At 37.5% G+C, this 19,908-nt stretch overlaps 1 protein-coding gene and 1 long non-coding RNA gene across 2 annotated transcripts; one reads left to right on the top strand and one right to left on the bottom strand.

Annotated features, from left to right (window-relative positions):
- Positions 1-552: 552 nt before the first annotated feature.
- On the bottom strand, positions 553-15,159 carry LOC114458592 (uncharacterized). Its single transcript, XR_003673075.1, has 3 exons — positions 15,149-15,159; positions 11,699-11,705; positions 553-662 (listed from the first exon to the last, which is right to left on the bottom strand). It is a non-coding gene; the product is annotated as an uncharacterized LOC114458592 (long non-coding RNA).
- Positions 9,879-12,995, top strand: LOC114458590 (E3 ubiquitin-protein ligase TRIM39-like). Its single transcript, XM_028440995.1, has 2 exons — positions 9,879-9,925; positions 11,206-12,995. The coding sequence occupies exons 1-2, from the start codon at positions 9,905-9,907 to the stop codon at positions 12,805-12,807; spliced, it is 1,623 nt and encodes a 540-aa protein (XP_028296796.1). The 5' UTR covers positions 9,879-9,904; the 3' UTR covers positions 12,808-12,995.
- Positions 15,160-19,908: the final 4,749 nt, after the last annotated feature.

Here is a 19,908-nt window from a genome sequence, read left to right as displayed (position 1 = left end):
ATTTTCTTGCAAAGACAAGGACACAAAGAAACTGAAAATGAATGCCAGTCTAAAATTCGAACCACCTCATGTCATCAGTGTGACATTCTACAAAATGTAACAAATCAATAACACACTAGGGCTCAGGAACTGACTGCGAAAAAGGTCAACAGAAATAGGTTCGGCTGTAGAGCCAAGGTGTGTGAATAATTGGACACAGACACAAGGATTTCGTTTTAGTATATGTATATTAAAGCTATTATATATATTAAAGATATTTGGAGTCAATTTATATTGATATATATTATTTAGTTGTTATTAATAATCAGGTATAGGCAATAAACAAACAACCAAAATACAATTACAAAACAAAGACAATATTTTCTTCTTTCAAAACTTGTAGTCAAAGTTCAGTTCAAGGTTCATTTCCTTTGGTGAGTTCAGTTCAGTTTGTTTGATTTCGCCAAGTTCAAAAGCGAAGGGTTTCGCAAAGTTCTTTCGCATTGGGGGAAAAAATACAAAACAGAAAAGGTCCCCAGGGTATATTCCAAGTATTAGGTCTGAGTGTCCGAGGAAACAAAAAGATCAAATATTCCTACCGCGATGCAGCGGTGGTTGGGTGGTGACTCGCCATCTAGTGGTCGAGAGTGGTAGGTGATCCAGGACTAACATAAAAACCTGACCTATAAAACAAGGCCAACAACAATCAGTCAAACAGGAATTAACTTAAGTATATTTTAAAACAGAAAATACATTCACCTTAGCACATTTAAACAATTTGTCATTGTTAATTAAATAAACAGTTATAAATAAATGCTATAAATCATAGCAGAAAAATCCATATCAAGGTAAATCAAATTGAAGCTTCATTCTATATTTTCAGAGATCAAAAGGAATAAAGTGCACTTTTAAATCAACATCATTAGCTGTATAGCTAAGTCATATCATAAATTAAACATGCATGTTTTAAATAGATTCTTCAAATAAATCATCTCATTCAGTAGGTCAAAGCCTATTCAAGACCACATAGCCGAATGGGCATTTCTTTCAAAAAGTAACAGAAATGGTCAAAATCAATCAAAACTACAAAAAGCGAAGTATTAATTTACTATAATACTATTTATTTAACAATTCGGCTTTGATTATAAATTAGAAAATAAAAGGATTACTTAAATAAAAGTGCAAATGGTCAGACTGACCCTGTGTGTTCCGCAGCTAATGGTGGCTTAATTTTGCAGGAATTTCAATGGAGTCTGGTACACCACAAATCCGCCAAATACTTAATAAAACACATTGAAGTACAATGTGAAACGACTCACCGGTGAGTGGAGAGATATCTAGTTTCTAGGAGAAGATGTTCATCCAGGTATTTCTTATGAAGGTTGTGTTTCAGTGGTGATTTTCCATCAGTAAGCCGACCATGCAGACGCCACAGTGAGAGCAGCCATCACAGCATTCAGTGGAGCAAACAAGAGTGAAGGGGGAGGAGCCAGGGACTTTAAAGGTGTAGGGCGGGCTCGTCACAATAAAACCATGGCAGGAAGTTGGCCTCTAGTTCACATGGGTTACAAAAAACAAACAGCTCTCCAGTATTTGTGTTGGAGGAAATAAAATACAATCTTTTCATTTCCTTGCTCATCTTGCCTGATCTGTGTTTTTTTTTTCTCTGGTGTTTGTCAGAGTGAATGCTGGGTAACAGACAGATGGAGGAGGAGGTCACTGTGAAAGTGATCAACACCTCACAGACCAAAGAATGTGCAGACAATGTGAAGGAGGAGGTTTGTGTTCACAAGGTGAGTTGGTCACGATGCTGCTAATAATGTAAGGTTTTCCTAATGCTAGCAAGGATGAATATTTTTGAAAAATAATCTAATTGTGATTATTTATTTTTTTCCTCAATATGATGATTGTGATTTAATTTGCTATTTTTTTCAAGGTCCTCTTCTCATGTATTTTTCAACAAACGTAATCAATAAATCAATGTAAAGTGTTCTATTAAACAATATCAGATGTATTATACATACATTGCCTAAAGGATATTGGGATAAAGGAAAATAAAGCATGAATTCATATTAAAGTCTTGTAAGCATTCACCATGACAACGTAACAAAATTCTGCCAAAAAGAATTAAAAACTAAAGTGCAGGAAAAGTAAGCAGAGCAAATATGTTCTTAAACAAATAGCTTTCTTTGTAGTTCTGCCAACTTATTGCCAGACAATGACACTGACTGTGTATTACTGTACTTTATTATCTCTATTGATATTTTCTGCTCTTTTAGGTGCTAAACCACCCAAACATGGTCCGATTATTTGGTCATCAGAAAGAAGGGCCGATGGTTTATCTGTTCCTGGAGTACTGCAGTGGAGGACAGCTGTTTGACCCAATCAGTAACACATAGACCTGCTGCATCTTTAGTCTCCTCTAGATTGTTTGTATTGTGTTTCACTTCATCTCAGCCACAATATTACATTTTATAGTGTGGAATGTTAGAAAAGGCTTGATTAAGTGAACAGTAGCAAACAGTAGGTATGAGAAAAACTGGCCCATTTATTATTGACCAATGGGTTACATGAGCTTTAAAGCTGGGGTACTCAAATTATTTTCTTTAATTAAAAAAAAGATTCCTATTAGCATCATATTGTATATAGTAAAAGTAATAATTTATGAAAAAATCATACGTCTGCGTGCAGTCTGTGCCTTATAATTAATTATTTAGTTAATAAAACCCTAGAAGACAAAATGTTGGCGGTCACCCCCTCCAGCTTCAATCACAGGATTTAGAGAAAGGAGGGGTGAGCAGAGCCCACGAAGGAGCCTCCTCATTGGCTGCTGTGATATATAGTGAAGCGTGTGCACGGTGCAAACTGTTTTCAGTCTTGGACCAACTTTGGACGCGCAAGCGGCTGTTTTCCTTCTAGACAGGTAATCTAATGTTCTATTTTACTATATTTTATGTGCATCCTTTTGCGTAGCGACGTGTTTTACTGGTAGTGCACGTTCAGCTCTATTGCGTGATTTTGTAAACTTCCGTGAGAGGAGGAGACTGGGAGGGATTATCAGAGTGGGGGGTGGGATTCACGGTTTGGTTCAAGAATCAGGTAGTGAAGCTTTAATCTGAAAAGAAAGAATATTCTACAATTGAATAAAATAAATAAAAACTAAATTAAAGGACCCTAAAATATAACAACAATGAATCCAATAAAAACAATTATATTTTAAAAGTGCACAATAAGCCTATATATAGACTGAGTTATTTTGTCATTTTGTTTTTTACACGTTTTGTTTGTTTTGCTTTTTTATTTTGTGTTTTTACAATTTTTAGTATTATGTGGAGTTTGTGAGTTTCTGTTGTTTTTCTGTCATTTTTAATTTGTGAGGGGGTTTAGATTTTTAAAAATTTTTTTATTTCAGATTTTTCAGGTTTTTTGTCATATTTTGTTTTTTATGTATATTTTTATTATTTTTGTTCTTTTCAAAATATTTTTACAATTTTTAGTTTTTTGGGGTGTTTTTTTTTTAGATTTTTCTTTTAATTTTTGCTATTTTTCTTTTTTTTAAAGATTTTTTGTGATGATTTTGAAGGTTTTTTTTGTTTTGTTTTTTAAACAAACTTTTTTTCTACAATGTAGATTTTAGATGCAGATAATCTAACACTTGATTAGGACACATTTATCATTCTTTTAATTGCCTCTATTAGTGGATAAAACCATTTTGGTGAATCAACCTAAACTAAATGTATCATTTTGTCTCTTTACTGATAAGTTTATTCTAACCTGACTTTAGCCTTTGTTGTTTTGTGATAATTTTTTTATTATTATTATTATTTAAAGAGCCAGATGTTGGGATGGCAGAGACACACACAGGTTTCAAACATCTGTCATTGTTAAAGTGCATAAGGTTCAGTTATGTAAATCATAGTTCTGTTTTATTATTCTTACAGAAGAACCATCACGGTGTCGGTATCACACACAGTGACATAAACCAGAGAACATTCTGCTGAACGATAACGATGAGGTCAGACCTGAGTTTACTGGAACATTCTAAAGATTTTCTTTATAAATTCTATCTTGTTTTTTTGATAATCTGAAGCTCACCGACTTCAGCCTCGCCACCATGTTTTGTTTCAAAGAGCGAGAGCGTCTACTGAGTCGCCTCTGTGGGACGCTTCCATATGTGGCCCCAGAGCTTCTCAGCCAATCAGAGTACAGAGCTTAATCTGCTGATATCTGGGCCTGTGACATCGTCCTCACTGCCATGCTGACTAGAGGTGAGAGTAGGAGTCTGTGAAAACAATACATCATCATCCATCCCAGCATATTTAGGGTCAAAGGCTAATCTCATTATAATATAAAACAAAGACATTGTGAAATACATTCAGACAGAATGGAGCTGATTTATTCTATTGTCACTGTGATCCACCTCATTCCTGGGCCCGCTGGTACTAAATATAGGTGCCATTTTAACATGTGGTCAAAAGATGAAAAACTAACAAATAATTATTGTTTGTAGCTCAGCTGTTTTACACAGTGATACACACAGTGATACACACAGTGATACACACAGTGATACACACAGTTATACACACAGTTACACACACAGTGATACACACAGTTACACACACAGTGATACACACAGTTACACACACAGTGATACACACAGTTACACACACAGTGCTACACACAATGATACACACAGTTACACACACAGTGATACACACAGTTACACACACAGTGATACACACAGTTACACACACAGTGCTACACACAATGATACACACAGTTACACACACAGTGATACACACAGTGACACAGTGACACAGTCACCTTTCATTAATGATCTGCCAGATGTTTGCAAGGGTGTGGACATGCAACTATATGCCGACGATGCAGTGATCTATACAAGGCCAAAACATCTGAGGAAGCAGCTCAAACTCTAACATTAACATTAACTCACATTCAGAATTATCTCATCACTTCCTGTCTCCAGTTAAATACACAGAAAACTCTGTATGTTTTTTTCTAAAAAGGCCTCCAATATTACCCGCTCCAATGTGTATTTTGGAGATGAAGAACTGCAATTAGTGAAGGAATTTAAATATTTAGGAGTGTTGTTAGACTCTACACTCTCCTTCAAGAGTCATGTCAAAATGATAACAAGAATAATTAAATACAATTTGTCTAACTTTAGCCATATAAGAAGATCAATGACTAATCAAGCTGCTATGATGTTTTTGCACTGTATGATCCTCTCCCATGTAAGCTACTGTATAACCAGCTGGTCTCTGACAGGTGTAACAATTCTAAAACAAATTGAGAGGCTTTATAAAAAAGCTTTGAAAATTCTAGACAAAAAACAATCTACATACCACCATTGCAGTATTCTTTCAAAGTATAATCTACTGAGCTTTGAGAACTTCATAAAATTCAAAAATGTAAGTTTTATTTATAAGAGCTTACATGGGTTGGCTCCACCGCCTCTTAATAATTACATTAAATACATGAAGACTGCCTCGAGGACCACTAGGGCCATAAGCAGGGGTGACTGTCAGGTGCCTGCGAGAAAAACTACCTTTGGTCAAAACGTGTTGTCCTACAAAGGCAGCGTTCAGTGGAACAGTTTACCAACCACAGTGAGGGAAGCCCCCAGCTTTAACACTTTTAAAAGTCATTTAAAGGAGTGGCTCAGCTCAACACAGACTTGTGACCACAAGTGATTTGAACTAATATGTTTATGGTACATCTTAGGGCTACGTGCAATGCACTGTTGCACTTTAAGTACAGATATTGGAGAAAGAGGCACCTTGGGGCTTTGTGCAATACACTGTAGCACTTTAAATTAAAAAAAAAAAAAATAATAATGATAATTGGAGAAAGAAGCAAATTAGGGCTGTGTGCAATACACTATAGCACTTTAAATTAAAAAAAAAAAAATCTTAGAAAGAAGCACCTTAGGGCTGTGTGCAATGCACTACAGCACTTTAAATATATATATATTTTTATTATTATAACTATTATTTTTTTTTAAATTTCTTTTATTAAAAGGCAATTCAGGGCTCTTTGCAATGCACAGTGGCACTTTAAATAAATTATTATGATAATGTAAATTTATTGTTGCACTCCTGTGACTGACCAACCCTGACTATGTGGAAGTGAACTGCTTTTCTTTCCCCTGTACATTTCTTGGCCCCACAGCATCCTGTCTTTTCTCTTATGTGTAGTTGTTCTGGTCCCAGTGTTCCATTTACATGAAATGTTACTGTATTCTATGATCCCTATGTTTTTTGTTTTTTTTTTTGTCCTGTATGTAATCTTTTTATATATTGTTTTGTGTCTTGCCATGTCTTATTGTTAAGTGTAACATTTTATTACATCAGCCTGTCTAGGGACAGCAGATGGAAATTAGCCGATGGCTACAATCTGGCATATTTACATTTTTTTTTGAATGTTCATTAATATGTATTGTCCCTACTTAAATAAAGAAAAATTAAATTAAAGCGATATACAGCGATACACACAGTGACAGTGATACACTCAGTGACAGTGATACACACAGTGACACACACAGTGATACACACAGTGACAGTGATATACAGCGATACACACAGTGACAGTGATACACTCAGTGACAGTGATATACAGCGATACACACAGTGACAGTGATACACACAGTGACAGTGATATACAGCGATACACACAGTGACAGTGATACACACAGTGACAGTGATATACAGCGATACACACAGTGACAGTGATACACACAGTGACAGTGATATACAGCGATACACACAGTGACAGTGATACACACAGTGACAGTGATACACACAGTGACAGTGATATACAGCGATACACACAGTGACAGTGATACACACAGTGAAAGTGATACACACAGTGACACACACAGTTACACACACAGTGACAGTGATACACACAGTGATACACACAGTGACAGTGATACACACAGTGACAGTGATATACAGCGATACACACAGTGACAGTGATACACACAGTGAAAGTGATACACACAGTGACACACACAGTTACACACACAGTGACAGTGATACACACAGTGATACACACAGTGACAGTGATACACACTGTGATACACAGTTACACACACAGTGATACACACAGTGACAGCGATACACACAGTGAAAGTGATATACACAGTGACACACACAGTGACAGTGATACACGCAGTGATACACAGTTACACACACAGTGATACACACAGTGACAGTGATACACGCAGTGATACACAGTTACACACACAGTGATACACACAGTGACAGCGATACACACAGTGACAGTGATACACACAGTGACAGTGATACACACAGTGACAGTGATACACACAGTGAAAGTGTGTATCTGTTGTAATATCTGTAATATAAGTCATGCCTTTTTCATTTAAAAATGTTGCCTTGATGGGTACTCGTACTTTAGTATATTTCTAAATCACTAATTTTATTTGTACAAGTGCGTTTTAAAAGAAGTAGTTTATTACATTTCTACACCCAACCGCTACTGAGTAAATTATTTTCTGTTTTAAAATGATCAACAGACATTGTGAAACTACAAAAAATGAAATGACTAGACAACAACAAATGCATCACATCATAGCCGACCAACCAGATTTTTTTTTTTTTTTCCTTGTCTGCACATGCTGTCAAAGGTCAACACTACAAGAAGTGCAATCATTATGAGACAGCAATGCATGTTTTGTTATTGCAATAAAATAAATTGATTTTAATGTATTGCTTAATTGTGACCATCACCAGCCCTCCCTAAGGAAGGGTAAGAAATCTTTTATTATAGGGAGGATATAAAAAGGGAGAGCAGTGTTACACCTAAGTGGAGGGGGAGGGGGGGAGCAGGGAGGAGAGACTCAAGGTAGGAAATAGAAAGGGTGGGAAAGAATAGACTATCCCACAGTGAGGGTGAGATGTGACTCTGTAGAACATATTGTGCTTATTATGTTGTGCAATCAAGCCGGTGGCTGTGGACAGGGGGAACGAATGAGTGGAAATACCCAAAGCAGGTATTTTGGATTAACGCATCTAAAGTTAAACCCAGTATGAGTTTTATCCCACAACCCAAGGCGTGCCAGTGCATCATAGACCAGTATATGTGCAAAAACCGCTACTGCAAACCCAGGAACTGCCCCGGGCCTGCAGATGCAGCCAGGCCAGCAGAAAGAGCGGGGGCCAGGGAGCCCCAGGCCATCCCCCCACGGTCGAGCAGCCCCCCAGACGCCCCCAAGATCCCAGGCCGAGAGGCAGCCACAGCCCCCACACACACACATCCAAAGAAGCCCCAAGCAGCCGAGCACCCAGCGCATCCCGCCACCGACCCCAACCACCCAACCATAAGGCCCCCCGCCAGCATCCCGCCCCCTCCACCCACCCATACCCAAGCACCCAACCCCCCGAGGGGAGGGCCCAGAGAGCCCCCTGTGCGAGACCCCAGCAGACGGCCATTATTTATTTATTTATTTTTTAATTTACCTTTTTGACAAACCTTTTATTTAATACAGATGCCTTTGTGGAAAATAAATTAGATTCCAATTATGAATGATTTCATTTTTTTCCTTTTTTGGTTTCTACATGATATGTTTACTGTATGTAAGGGAACCAACAATAACTGTGGGGGTGAAAGTAATTAGTAACTTTGACTTTGAATACTATTTAATTGAGCTACTTTTTACTTGTACTTGAGTATTTTATGTATGATTTACTTGTACCTGTACTTGAGGATATATCAGTACTTTTTACACCTCTGTGACTTAAACAATGAAGCGACTTATATGTAAGTTTTTGGCCAACAGCGCCCCCTGGTAAATAAAATGTTCATTAGTTTTCTATTGTTGTATAAGACGCTCCCTCATTGGTAGTAATTATGCCTGATGTAACAGTCTATACATACAGTATATCCACTATGAGGAGTAAAATGTGTGTGTTTGCATTATTTAATTTAATATATTTGATCTTCCTATGTTAATATGACACACATTTATTCACAAAAGGCAGCTTTGATCAGATCAATGTTGACAGGTTGTCATGGCAACTCAAGCTAAAAAGGAAGATCAATGTTGATAGGTTGTCTTGTCAACTTAGGCTAAAATGGAAGCTCAATGTTGACAGGTTGTCATAGCAACTAAGGCTAAGATGAAAGCTCAATGTTGACAGGTTGTCATGTCAACTCAGGCTAAGATGAAAGCTGTAAAATCTCCACCATTCTACAGAATCTCCTCGTGCACCGTCAGAAACGACTAAAGTAGCTTTAATAATATAGATTAACGTTGACCAGCAGATGTCATCAGTGAGCAACGTTGGAGACCAAAGTGAGTTTCTAATAATAATGTCAACTTTAATGACTAATTTTGTGATTTCCCACAATCCAGAAAGTAAATACTGCTTGTTTTAATCTAAATGTGTTTACATATTTAGTAATAATCTTGTGTGAATGAGCTGATATTGAACAATCTTTGGAACGACTTTGTCATAAAAGCTCATTTTAAATTTGTTCATTTTAACATTTAACATTTAGTCTGAATTGAATCATTATATACTGTGTGTGTGTGTGTGTGTGTGTGTGTGTGTGTGTTAGCGGCATATAATATATACATCAGAAACTATAACGGAATGTCTCACTGCATGTAAAGCTACATATTATTATTATTATTATTATTATTATTATTATTATTATGTATTATGACAGGCCCATATTTCACTGGCCTCAAATCAACAGGAACAAGTATTTATTAATTTTAATGTGACACATTTAACATGTGATCATTACTTTGTTTTATCCCAAGATATAAATTGTAAATTGAGGAAACATTGGAATTGAGCTGCTGAAAGGAAGTGACGGATTGCTGCTCTGCTGCTTTTTTTGGGAACACCTTTAAACATTGAAGGGCTTAATTATGGGACATCTAACGTCAAAGGTAAGTTATGATTTTCTAGCTGTTTTTAGCATTTAGCTCACTTTCTTAACATTTAAAACAGGGATTCACGTCTAACAACATGCTATATATAATTGTATACAATATGTTTCAAGGCTGTAGCTATTGAATATTTTTGTAATCCAGTATTCTACTGAAAAATTCTGCAGATTAACAATTTTTTTTAGTTAAAGAGAAATTATATTCATACATGACAAACCAACATATTTGACTTAGGAATGGATGAACCATTTGTTTCCTTTTTTAGATAATCAACACTTGCTTTTTAGCAAACGGCAATTGCATCTCAGGAAATGTGACGAGTTAATATAAAAATGAATAAAACAAACAGAATTAGATAACTTTCTACTTCTGCCAAGTCCAAACATCTTCTCAGATATCTACAACTACATAGATATCTTTATTTGAGGAACATTGAAGATAACTTGAACTAAAGTTTAGACTTGGTAACGTGACGTTTTCCATATCTTTAACTTTCATTTTATCAAGTCCAAATGAGGTTTGATATAAATGTAATGTTCATTTTGAAAAAAAAAAAAACAGGATTGAAGTGCAAATATATCTCACCAGTTTCTAGGTTAGAGATTAAATGTGTAAACAGTTTGCCATTGGTTTCCATCATCTACCACCCACCACTAAAAGTCATGTGATGTGTGATGTAATCTAAGAAAGGTCTCTACTGCTCATGGGAAACGTATTTTTTTTAATATAAATTAGCCGTGAATGGATTAAAAAAATATCCAATCAATTGCAAATCTGACTAAATAATCACGATTAATCACAACTTGTGAATTTCAGTCACAAGTTGCACAGAAATTACGTGTATTTATAAGTTACAAGTAAAGTAATTTAATTTGTTCCCAAACAAAATCACTGTTAAATGTAGTGTGTGGTCCATGCAGACTTTAAAGGTTTGTGCTATGTTAAACTTCAGTCTGTTATTACACAATATATTGGTTATTTTAAAGAAAAAAGATTGTACATTAAAATAAAATGCGCAAAAAACCTAACCTATAATTTAGAAAAATTCCAGTGTCAATACGAGAGAACTTTAGAACTAATTTGAACCTTAAACATTCAAACTATTGCACTTTTACATTCAGCTGCTGAGGCACAGCCGACTGTCCACATTACTACAGGATGACTGAATCAATGCTAAATACTAGAGGTGATCTCAGTGAGATGGACTCAGAAACATTAGTAAAGGAACGTTCCACAACAATGAGTGTCCTGTTAATGTGCTGCTTGTCTCTGTCCCTCAGTTTGTGGACATGTCTCCTGCCTGCAGTGGGACGTCTGAACATCCCTTCCTGTGCTCCATCTGTCTGGAGGTGCTCACTGATCCAGTCACCACACCATGTGGACACAACTTCTGCAAAACATGCATCAGCACACACTGGGACACCAGTACCACCAGCAGGTGTCCCGTGTGTAATCAGGTGTTCAGCACTAAACCTCAGCTGAAGGTCAATATTATGATGCGTGAGATGGTTTCTCAGTTCAGACGTGAATCTGAGAAGAAAGCAGCAGCACCAGGAGAAGTTCCCTGTGACGTCTGCACTGGAACCAAAGTAAAGGCCCTGAAGTCCTGCCTGGACTGTGGGGTCTCCTACTGTGAGACTCACCTGGAGCCTCATCTGACAGCATCAGGCCTGAGAAGACATCAGCTGGTGGAGCCTGTGGAGAACCTGGAAACCAGGATGTGTCCAAAGCACAGCAAACCTCTGGAGCTGTTCTGTCTGAGCGATCAGACACGTGTCTGCTTGATGTGTTCTTTTTTGGAGCACAGGAGTCACCAGTTAGTCCCTCTGGGAGAATATCTGTTTGAAGAAAAGAAAGTTTATCTTCAGCAGATGATCCAAAAGAGACGAGAGAAGCTGGAGGAGATCAGAGAGTCAGTGAGGATCAGGAAGGAAGCAGCAGACAGAGGGAAAGCTGAAGGTGTGGAGATGTTCATTGCTCTGATGGAGCTTGTTCGAAGAGGCCTGAAGGAGCTGATGAAGACAATGGAGGAGCAACAGGAAGCAGAAGAGAGAGAGGCTCAAGGTTTGATCAAAGAGCTGGAGGAGGAAATCTCTGAGCTGATGAAGAGAAGCTCTGAGGTGGAGCAGCTCTCCCACTCTGAAGACCACCTCCTCCAACACTTCTGCTCCCTGAAAGCTCCTCCAGCCACCAAGGACTGGACAGAGGTCATGGTCCATCCATCATCATATGAAGGAACTGTGCTGAGAGCTGTGGCTCAGCTGGAGGACACACTCAGTGACGAGATGATGACGATAAAGATGTTAGAGATGAAGAGGCTGCAGCAGTTTGCAGTAGATGTGACTCTTGATCCTCTTACAGCTAATCCTTACCTTGTCCTGTCTGATGATGGAAAACAAGTTTACTGCAGTGACGTGTGGAAGAACCTTCCAGATAATCCAAAGAGATTTTCTAAATATATTAATGTTTTAGGGAAGCAGAATTTCAGTTCAGGTAGATTTTACTTTGAGGTTCAGGTTAAAGGAAAAACTGACTGGGATTTAGGAGTGGTTAAAGAATCCATCAACAGGAAGGAATATATTGCTGCGACGCCTAAGAATGGTTTATGGACTGTGGCACTCAGAGATGGAAATGTGTATAAAGCATGTGAAGATCCTCCAGTCATTCTTCATCTGAAGTGTGTTCCTGAGAAGGTGGGTGTGTTTGTGGACTATGAGGAGGGTGTGGTCTCCTTTTATGATGTAGATGCTGCAACTCTGATCTACTCCTTCACTCACTGCTGCTTCACTCATAAACTACACCCATACTTTAGTCCTGGTTTAAACTATGGTGGTAAAAACTCAGCACCTCTGATCATCTGTCCTGTCAATCAAAGTGAATGATCAGTGTCATGATGAAGTCTCACCAACAATAGATTCAATGGTTCTCTGCAACCATTCACTTCTCCAGGTTGGCTACGCACTCCATCCAACCTAACATGTATGTTTCTCAACAGTGGGAGGAAACATTTTATTAAAGAAGTTTCACATTTGGTGTTTGGATTGTGATGAAATAAAAGTTGAATTAAAAAAAAGAATTAAAATATGTTGAGTATAATTGTGGTACATTTTATTTTTGTGTATGTGGGTGTAGGGAACCAAACCACATCAAGTCTAAAGACCCTCTTCCTAGCAGGAATTAACCAAGGAGCCTGTTTCTTTATCACAAACTGTTTACACAATAACTGCCTCCGCAACTTTGAAGTGCATAGCTAATCCACTATGCGGCCTTTGAACCCAATACCGTAGCCGAAAAGACTGACTCAACTCTTTGAAATATTCAGGACGAACTCTTTTTACGACTCCACACGGGGGAAGAACATCCGTCTTCTCCCTCCTTTACAAACAGATACCTTTGGGATGCTGTAAGATCACAGAACTGTCCCACTGACCCCCTGTGGTGAGATGTCACAGAAGGACACTTTCCAGGCCTCTTCTCTGAGATGTGTCCCAGTGAAGAAGGGAGAACAAAGAAAGTTTGAGGTATCTACTGCAACCATATAGTAAAGAAGAGGCATAACATGATTTTTGACATTTATGTTTATGAGTAATTACAAGTAAAATTCATGAACCGGTTCCTAAAGTGATCCTAGGCTATTTTCCAGTCGTGTTTGGTATCAAACTCTTTCGTATTACATGATATTTCAAGATATGATGTTGAAAAGATTATTTGAATATGCTGAACTCATTATTATGGTTTATGTGTAAATCGAGGAATCATCCCTCCTGTTTGTCTTTGTCTCACATAAACACACACCCCAGACACAGCCAAGGGCAGCCAGCTGAGATGCTGGCAACTTTAAACCAATCAACGAAGTTTCCTTCTTGGGAGGCAAGTCCCAAAGATAACCTTTTAAAAGAAGAAAGCCGCCCAAAATTTCAGTTTTGGGACGCTGGCGTTTCATACTCAACGCGTTTCCCTTCCCCACCTTTTCACTTATTTCATTTTATTTTTAGTTGAAACAGTTAGATTTTTGGAATCAACAACTGCTTGGTTCGGACGAATCCAGCATCTAGTGACGTGCGTAACAGCCGAAAGAAGCCCGGCCCGCGACCCATTGGGGTAAGCCACGAGCCATTCTCTAACCCAGCTGTGAAGGCCAGAACCGCCTGGATCGGCTGAAGGGGCTATACTCTGTTGAAACGCAACAGAACTCAACGGTGAACGCGTCCTGCTGCATTTCTTCAAACAGCACCTCCAGGTCCAACCCTGACATCATCTTCAAGGTACATGAATGAACTTTCATCAGCAAACTTCATCCACAATAGATCACATACATACTTCTATAACTACACACTTACACACACTCACAACATGTTCCACACAGTTCATCTCATTCATGTTTGTTCGTCTCCCCTGTCTGTCTTCCTCTCTTTGTGAGAAATAGTCAAGTCAAAGTGTTTATTGTCATCTGTACAGTTAGAAACACGTTTCCCTGTACAATGAAATTCTTGCTTTGCCGACCGCCAGTGAATGCCTAAGTAATAAAGGAATAAATAATAAAGGAATGAATAGTTCATTAGACTCCAATCACTTATTTAGGAGTCTAATGGCCGAGGGGAAGAAGGAGTTTTTGAGTCTGCTGGTCCTGCATTTCACACTTCTGTAGTAAAGGATACTAGTGAGAAATGTATCCTTAACTTATATAGTATCTATTCAGTTTATGTATAGGATCTATTTGTTTGTTTCGGAAACAATAATCATGCTTTATGCTGTTGCTATGGTGCTAGCACACTAAAAACGTACCGGAAGTGACGTTTTTTTTAAAAAGAAAGAGATGTTGAATTAGGCTTTTTACTTTTTAAAACCCTGAATTATTTACTTTTTACCATTATTAATATTATTATTATTATTATTATTATTATTATTTATAGTCATTCACATTTGAATATATTTCCACACCTCGAGGCTAAAGTTTCATTTAAAACTGTTTGAAACCTTGTAATAATGGAACAATGTGAATAAAGTTTTTTTTCTTTAAAAAAAAACGTGTTGTGCCTTCACTTAAACTATATTAATAAAGTAAAAAAAAACTATTAAACATGCACTAAACAATATATATTTCAATCTGTTTAAACAAGCTATATTTTAAAAGATATTTCTCTTGTTTCTCTAAAAAAAAAAAGTTATTTTTCTAGTTCAGTGTAATCTCTGTAGTTGTGTGTTAGTAATAAATACTAAAACAAAAAGGTTATATTTAGGGGGTCAATATTTTTAGCACAGCAGATTATATATATATATATATATATATATATATATATATATATATATATATATATATCTGTATATTGTTTTCTGAGTGAATCCATCTGTTGTGTAACGCTACAAAAACTATTCCAATATGACAACAAAAGGAAAGCACGGTGATCAAAGTTATTTATTTGTTAATGTGAGAGTTCTAAGATCTTTGTTACATCAACAATAAAATGGTTCAGAAACCGACACATTTCAGAATAATTGTCTTTTTTACATCATCCACTTTAATTAAAACTAAAAATCATCTCCCTCACTTTTTACAGAGGAATTGATTGTTGATAATGTATTGATCCAGTTAGATTGATTGAATGGTGATCAGCCAATCACAGCCAGCCATTTGACTAAGGTAAACAAAGAGTTAACAGTGATGAGTAAAGTGATGAAAAATGAATAACAAGTGGTAAAAAATGGTCCAAAAGTGGCAAAATAGTGGCAAGAAAATTGTGAAAAGTGACTAAAATGGACCAAAAACAGTCAAGAGTGGCAAAAAAATGACAAAAAAGAGGAAACAGGTGGTATGAAATGGTTACAGGTAGCTTAAATGAGCAAAATGTGGAACAAAAAGAGGCAAAATGTAGGAAAAAAGTAAACAAGTGCTATTTATTTTGCCAAAGGTTGATTATTTGGATGAAAAGTGCTTAACAATGGTTAAAGAATAGACAAAAATTGAATAAAAGTGTCAAAAAGAACTTAGAAAAATGGACCAAAAATAGGACAAAGAGATATTTTTTGGCAAAAGAAGCTAAAATCTGAAAAAACAAGAAAAAGTGTTATTTATTTTTTTTTTTGGAAAAGTGACAAAAATGGGACAAAGGAAGTTGTAAAACAGCCAAAGAAAAGGATTAAAAAAAAGGGTTTAAAAAGTTTCCCTTTTTAAGGTTTTCTGGGGAAATAATAATTAAAATGAAGACATAAAGAGCCACATGTTGAGAATCACTGACTTAAAACCAGCTTTATCATGGTTTTAGTAAATTAATTTAATAAACTTTATAAATGGCTGCTCCACCCCTGGTCTTCATCATGAGAGGAGAGACTGACAGACCAGCTACGACAGTAGAAACACCTTTAAAACACGTCCCAGGAGAACAAGGACTACAGAGAAGAGCTAAGAATCATGGGACATGTAGGATTTTAATGAAAACTACTACATGGTGGTGTTCTCCAGTCTGTAAGATCTGAGGAGAACAGACTGTCTGCTCTCCTCAGAGCTTATATACATGGACAGTTATTACATACACACAGGCAGCATCAGGGGCAGCTAAAGGGCTGCAGGGGTCCTCAGGTAAAGACTGGAGCATCCGTCCAGATCGCCTGTATTAAATAGATGGTGAGGCTGATGTATGTCTTTCTGGATTATTCAGATTAAAAAATAAGTTTAAACAACCCGTGAACATCTGGAAGTCCCTTTGTGTCCAAGTGTGCAACAATTATTACGATAGTATTGATTAAAAAATGAAAAAACAACAGAAAATCTCCCTACGTTGCTGAAAACGGAGCGTAGGGGGCTCCATCACTACAACATTGGGGTCCCCTACGCTCAACAGCACTGGAGAAAACCCTGGGAGCAGCTGCAGGATAATCCACAACACCAGTGAACAGGTGAGTTCATAAAATCTCTTAATAAGGGAAGTGAAGTTTAATTATTAATAACAGTAAACAGTTGAAGCAGCTTTCATTCACTGTTTATCACTGTTGAACATATCAATAGTACCATCTGATGGATATCCACAATCTAGAAGTGATGCTGATTGGCCCCAAACACAGTCAATACAGGGTCACAATGAGTCTGTGTATCTGGTTTAGTTAGTGTTCAATGACGTGTGAAAGTCAAAGTGAGTCAGGTCACACAGAGAGGAGAGGGTGAACAATTAACCACCTGCACCTGTGCTGCCTTCACTCAACCTGGGATTTTCTGCCTCCTGCTAATGGTTGAATATATTCTACTGTAAAGAGGAGACTTTGATAAAGAAGTGTTTTAGATCAAACTAGTTCAGCTCTTTCTGATCAATCTAAGCACTCTTCTAACCTGGATATCAGGGATCATATGTTAGGGTTTCCTATAGAGACTCTATTTTCCCACACTCTCCTGGGGAAAGTGAATGCACCTCATAATGAAATGCAGAGCAGCTGATGGAGAAGCTGTGAGATGTTACAGAAGCTGAGCTAACATGCTAATGAACCCTTGTTCACTCCTTTAACTTTACATACACTTGTACACTTCATGTACACAAACGCTCCATCTCATAAAAGTGCAATAAAAATGTATTGCATGAACATATATCGCCAAAACTCAATATATCTTGAATCACGATACACTGGCCATCTCTATGTCATTAACAATAAAATAAGGAGGCTTTTTTACTTTACAGCCAGGCCTGCATGGGTTTGACACCCCTCTGTGTAGAATTTGCATGTTCTCATCATGCCTGTGCAGTATTTCTCTATTAGTACTCTGGCTTCTTCACACAGCCCAAAAACATGTACTGTATGTTAGAATAGCTGTGGTTTTCATAATACATTGTGTTTGTCATTATTCTCTATCCCTTTACAATTAAGGTTTCTATTTTACAAATACCTCATTTCAAAAATGTCTTAACTTATCTCTCCATAAAATACGTTGCTGCTTTGTTCCCTCTTATGTGTTAAAAGAGAATGGAAGGGTCTCTCATTGAGGTTTATTTATTTATTTCATTCAAGAGATTAAAATACATTTCTTTCTTGTCCACATTGAAAAAGAAATACATTTATAATAAATAAAGCCAATAAAGGAACAGTTGACCCCATCTCGATAGTACTTTGCGTTCCTGAGTTATAACCATTTTTCCAGATTACACCTTTGGAAAGGTCTCAAAAAACTCTATAACCTATCAAAAAATCAGACCTCTAGCACCATCTACTGGGAAGTTACACAAGTTCATCTCTGAAGGCCCACACCTCAGACCCCTGGGGGCCCGGAAGGGAACCGACGAGAGGTCCGGTTCTCACATATATTAAGGGGCCCGTTATGCCGATATCGGAACAGTTGACCCCATCTCGATAGCACCTTGCGTTCCTGAGTTAGAGCCCAAAGGTCACCAAAGGTCAAGAAAAAAATTTAGAGGCTTCCACACAAGGAAGACACCAAATGGTCAATAACTTTTGATAGGAAGATGCCACAAACTTGTGCTTTACATCGTTGAAAAGGTCTCAATGAGCTCTAAAACATATCAAAAAAAAAATCAGACCTCCAGCGCCTTCTAGTGGCGAATTAGGCAAGAGAAGAAAATGTGAAATTCCACTGATGAGGTGTATCTCAAGCTTCTCCAAATACCTCTTTTTTGCGCTTGGTATCAGTTTGTCCCTGTAAGGTCCCTTTTCTTTCACCTTCTCTTTTTGCATTGCTTTTCTTCTTTTTCCTTGACGTATCCCTCTATGCAAAAAGTAAAGCTCTGGCGAATGCGTGAAATTCTGGGGGCGTCTACCACCATCATGGCTGATGGGCTCAGACCCCCCCAAAACAACCCAACTCACCACGTGACTCCTCACTCTCAATACTGCTTGGACAATGCAGGATGTCTGAGGCAGGGCTCTACTGGTACATTGTCATGTTTCAGGTCATCCACAGGGTTCAAAGACTATTTAAAAGGTATTCAGTGTTAGTTGTTGTACTGTCAATTAATGCTTTAAATTATTATTACTCCTCATGAGATTGATCTAACACGGTGTAAGACTAGCTTCAGTGAATGTATTTTGTTTGTCTAAAACTAAGGGACACTTTAAAGTGTACAAGTATGGGTTGTACAAAATTCCACATTTGTACATATTATGTGAAAGACTAAAAACTCTTGGGTGATCTTTACAGCATTCCTCTCTCTCCAGAAGGAGCAACAAGAGAGCTGCTGAGGAGGTGGTCGATACTTTCTGGAGAGACTATCTCCCAGACGCAGAAGGTAATTAATAGTTTAATGGTCAAATAAAATGATGTCTGTTTTTTGTGTGTTTTTATTTTAGGAAAGGTCGTAGAAGCTCGAACCTTGGACCATCAGAAGGCTGTGATTTTAGTGTGTACATTTTCAAGTTTCTAGGACCTTCCGTTGATTTTTAAGGATTTTTTTAAGAATCGTGGGAAAAAGAAGACATGCAAATGAGGACATTTTATTGGTACACCTGCTTGTTAACTGACCTATATAATTGGGGCAGCTCAGTTTCACAGCCATTCAAGCTCTGATCACCACAGTGAGAGGTTCTCTTGCATTTGACTTGAAAAAATCTGTTATGTCTGTTTCCCCTTTGTATTACTCCCATATAACCCAGTACTCACCTGTTGTATTTTTTTTTGCCTGTTTTTTTATCTGTTTTTTACTGACCTGTGTGTTTTTGTTCATTGATTTCTTGTACCTGTGCTTGTGTTTTACTCTACTTTTTAACAATGCGAGTCCTGCCATCTTACATCTTTATTTTCAATGCTGTGCATACGTCGGATTGCTTTTTCTTGTTTCTCATTCTGGATGCACACAAGCCTTTCTACAGCAAGGAACAGGGAGCTCCATTGCGATTGGGTCATTCACGTTCCACTATTTCAAAAGCAATGGCTGACCTGCTGGTTTTATTCCACAGGGCATTGCATTTTACAAAGCAGACCGAGACAGTCTAATGAACATTTCGTTGCTAGCTCCTGCAGCAGTGGTGTCAAGAGTTGATATGAGATT

This window comes from Gouania willdenowi, unplaced genomic scaffold, assembly GCF_900634775.1.
Source record: "Gouania willdenowi unplaced genomic scaffold, fGouWil2.1 scaffold_147_arrow_ctg1, whole genome shotgun sequence".
Taxonomy (NCBI): domain Eukaryota; kingdom Metazoa; phylum Chordata; class Actinopteri; order Blenniiformes; family Gobiesocidae; genus Gouania; species Gouania willdenowi.
This window is presented reverse-complemented; position numbering and strand designations above follow the sequence as displayed.

Excerpts from the sequence above, each read along its gene's own strand:
- LOC114458590 (XM_028440995.1), top strand. The coding sequence starts at position 9,905 with ATGGGACATCTAACGTCAAAG. Across the intron at positions 9,926-11,205 it reads TGGGACATCTAACGTCAAAG|TTTGTGGACATGTCTCCTGC; the intron begins GTAAGTTATGAT and ends TCTGTCCCTCAG.